General features: G+C 31.8%; 1 protein-coding gene across 1 annotated transcript in view; it reads left to right on the forward strand.

The window, feature by feature from the left end:
- The first annotated feature begins 1,686 nt into the window (after positions 1-1,686).
- LOC106473879 (cardioacceleratory peptide receptor-like) overlaps positions 1,687-3,736 on the forward strand; it is a 9,024-nt gene continuing 6,974 nt past the window's right edge. The window contains exon 1 of the mRNA XM_013934564.2: positions 1,687-1,730. Within this exon, the coding sequence (XP_013790018.1) occupies positions 1,687-1,730 (44 nt within the window). The remainder of the gene's footprint in view (positions 1,731-3,736) is intronic.

Genomic DNA, 3,736 nt, shown 5'->3' on the forward strand with positions numbered 1-3,736 from the left:
AGATATTGATTATGTTATGTTGTTTATTATACACTGTTTATTTGGATTAGTTATATATTATGTTATGTTGTTTATTATACATTGTTTATTTGGATTAGATATATATTATGTTACGCTGTTTATTATACACTGTTTATTTGGATTAGCTATATATTATATTACGCTGTTTATTATACATTGTTTATTTGGATTAGATATATACTATGTTACGTTGTTTATTATACATTGTTTATTTGGATTAGTTATATATTATGTTACATTGTTTATTATACATTGTTTATTTGGATTAGTTATATATTATGTTACGCTGTTTATTATACATTGTTTATTTGATGTAGATATATACTATGTTATGTTGTTTATTATACACTGTTTATTTGGATTAGATATAGATTATGTTACGTTGTTTATTATACACTGTTTATTTGGATTAGATATAGATTATGTTACGCTGTTTATTATACATTGTTTATTTGGATTAGTTGTATACTATGTTATGTTATTGGAATCTATATTAATAACATTATGAATAAAATGATACTCTAAGTTAATTGCTCTCTCTCTCTCTCACCTGCAACTGCAAGATGCATTATAAAGAAGTTCATCCGGGACTTTCTGTTGCTAGACAACAGGAGAGTCACCAAAACACATCCATTCCCCAGAATGATCATGATGAGGAGAATCCATAAAAATATCAGTTGTTCTGTCTGAAATAGAAACAAAATGATCATTAAAGATATGAAGAACATGGGCTATTTATTCTCTAATAACTTCCCTAGTATTACTATAGTCTTCCGTCAGAAAGTGTTTAAAACTACATTACACAGTAAGATAGGAAACTTTAGCGGCATGGTAGTGTAAACACTACATTAACTGTCAGCGGGATAGAGCAGCAAGGTAGTGTAAACACTACATTAACTCTCAGGGAAATAGTGTATAAATACAGCATTAATTCTCAGAAAGCTAGTGTGAAAACACTACATTAAGTCTCAGGGAGTTAATGTGTAAACACTACATTAACTCTCAGGGAAATAGTGTATAAATACAGCATTAATTTTCAGAGAGCTAGTGTGAAAACACTACATTAAGTCTCAAACTTACTCTACTGTATATGATATTTACTTACCTACTTTACTGTATATGATATTTACTTACCTACTCTACTGTATATGATATTTACTTACCTACTCTACTGTATATAATATTTACTTACCTACTCTACTGTATATGATATTTACTTACCTACACTACCGTATATGATATTTACTTGTTTTATATAGCTATCAAAAGCTTCATTCATCTGCAGTAGGACATAAATATAGATTGGTTATTTTAAAAATTCTCGTTTCTACTAGAAATGCTACTTTAAGATGTTCACACCGCACACACACGTTTTATGTACAGGTTGTATGAGTTTGAGATTCATAGTAGTTTCACATACTGAATATAAGAGGTATACAGAAAAAGGTGATTTACAGGGGTAACATACTTTCACAATTAGAGGATCTCAAACTGAGTTTACATTTCTATTTTGTTATATTTATGTTGTTACATTCACGTGAGCTAAAACAATATGTACAACAAACGTGTTTGGCTAAATTCAATTCTTGATCAAGATCGAACCTTTCCAATTTATGAAACTAGTTACTGATTAGGAAAATGTCTAGTATTTGAGATCAGGAAAAGATGGACCTAGAATCAGGAGCAAATAGTCCTAGGATCAGAAACAGGTGAATTTAGGATCAAGAAAAAATGGTCCTAGGATCAGTTTCAAGAATTGCCATAAAACTGACGAAATAAATATACACGTACTAATTTAATATTACCTAGTTGTGGTCAAGTTAATATCAGAGATCCTTCCAAACGGACATCCCAAGTTGTGGTTAACTTGATATTGGAGGACATTACAAATTGACATCCCAAGTTGTGGTTAACTTGATATTGGAGCACATTACAAATTGACATCCCAAGGTGTAGTCAACTTGATATTGGAGGTTATTACAAACTGACATCCCAAGGTGTAGTCAACTTGATATTGGAGGTCATTACAAACTGACATCCCAAGGTGTAGTCAACTTGATATTGGAGGACATTACAACTTGACATCTCAAGGTGTAGTCAACTTGATATTGGAGGTTATTACAAACTGACATCCCAAGGTGTAGTCAACTTGATATTGGAGGTTATTACAAACTGACATCCCAAGGTGTAGTCAACTTGATATTGGAGGTCATTACAAACTTACACCCCAAGTTGTGGTCAGGTTGATAGTGGAGGTCATTACAAACTTACACCCCAAGTTGTGGTCAAGTTGATATTGGAGGTCATTACAAACTTACACCCCAAGTTGTGGTCGGGTTGATATTGAAGTTGTGGTCAAGTTGATATTGAAGGTCATTACAAACTTACACCGCAAGTTGTGGTCAGGTTGATGTTGAAGTTGTGGTCAAGCTGATATTGGAGGTCATTAATGGCATTGTTAGACATTCGTCTTCTTTTTGAAGAAATTTATTTTAGCTTTTTTTGTACATTAAATAATTCAATGTTACAATCCGTTTATCGCTCATTAACCTTGGTAGGGAGTGTTGTAATATGTATGTTTTGTAATAAGAACCTACTACATAGCTTAAAATAAACATATTTAATTGTCTGAAGAAGCAAATTAGTCTAAAGATGTTTTTTTTTTATAAAAAGAAGTGTACAATGACGTCATACTGATTTGATAATGGTAATACGGGTGTTAGGTGTTTTCTATTATTTACTTGTAGTTCGTCTCTTTACTTTTATCAGCTCCAGGTGGAATCCTCACTTCCAGGCTATCTTATTTCCCTCGGAGTTAATGTAGTGTTTACACTACCTTGCTGTTCTAGCTCCCTGAGAATTAATGTAGTGTTTATCGTACCATGCCGATCTATCCCCGTGAGAGTTAATGTAGTGTATATACTATTATGCCGCTATAGTTTCCTGAGAGTTAATGTAGTGTTTACACTACCATACCGCTCTATCCCCCTGAGAGTTAATGTAGTGTATATACTATCATGTCGCTCTAGCTTCCTGAGAGTTAATGTAGTGTTTACACTACCATGCCGCTCCATCCCCCTGACAGTTAATGTAGTGTATATACTATTATGCCGCTCTATCCCCCTGAGAGTTAATGTAGTGTATATACTATTATGCAGCTTTAGCTTCCTGAGAGTTAATGTAGTGTTTACACGTTAACTCCCTTACCTACTCTACTGTATATGATATTTACTTACCTACTCTACTGTATATAATATTTACTTACCTATTACCTACTCTACTGTATATGATATTTACTTACCTAGTAGGTAAGTAAATATTATATACAGTAGAGTAGGTAAGTAAATATTATATACAGTAGAGTAGGTAAGTAAATATCATATACAGTAGAATAGGTGAGTAAATATTATATACAGTAAAGTAGGTAAGTAAATATCATATACAGTAGTGTAGGTAAGTAAATATTATATACAGTAGAGTAGGTAAGTAAATATTATGTACAGTAGAATAGGTAAGTAAATACCAATATACAGTAGAGTAGGTAAGTAAATATCATATACAGTAGAATAGGTAAGTAAATATCATATACAGTAGAGTAGGTAAGTAAATATCATATACAGTAGAATAGGTAAGTAAATATCATATACAGTAGAGTAGGTAAGTAAATATCATATACAGTAGAATAGGTAAGTAAATATCATATACAGTAGAGTAG

Source organism: Limulus polyphemus, unplaced genomic scaffold (assembly GCF_000517525.1).
Source record: "Limulus polyphemus unplaced genomic scaffold, Limulus_polyphemus-2.1.2 Scaffold6589, whole genome shotgun sequence".
Taxonomy (NCBI): Eukaryota; Metazoa; Arthropoda; class Merostomata; order Xiphosura; family Limulidae; genus Limulus; species Limulus polyphemus.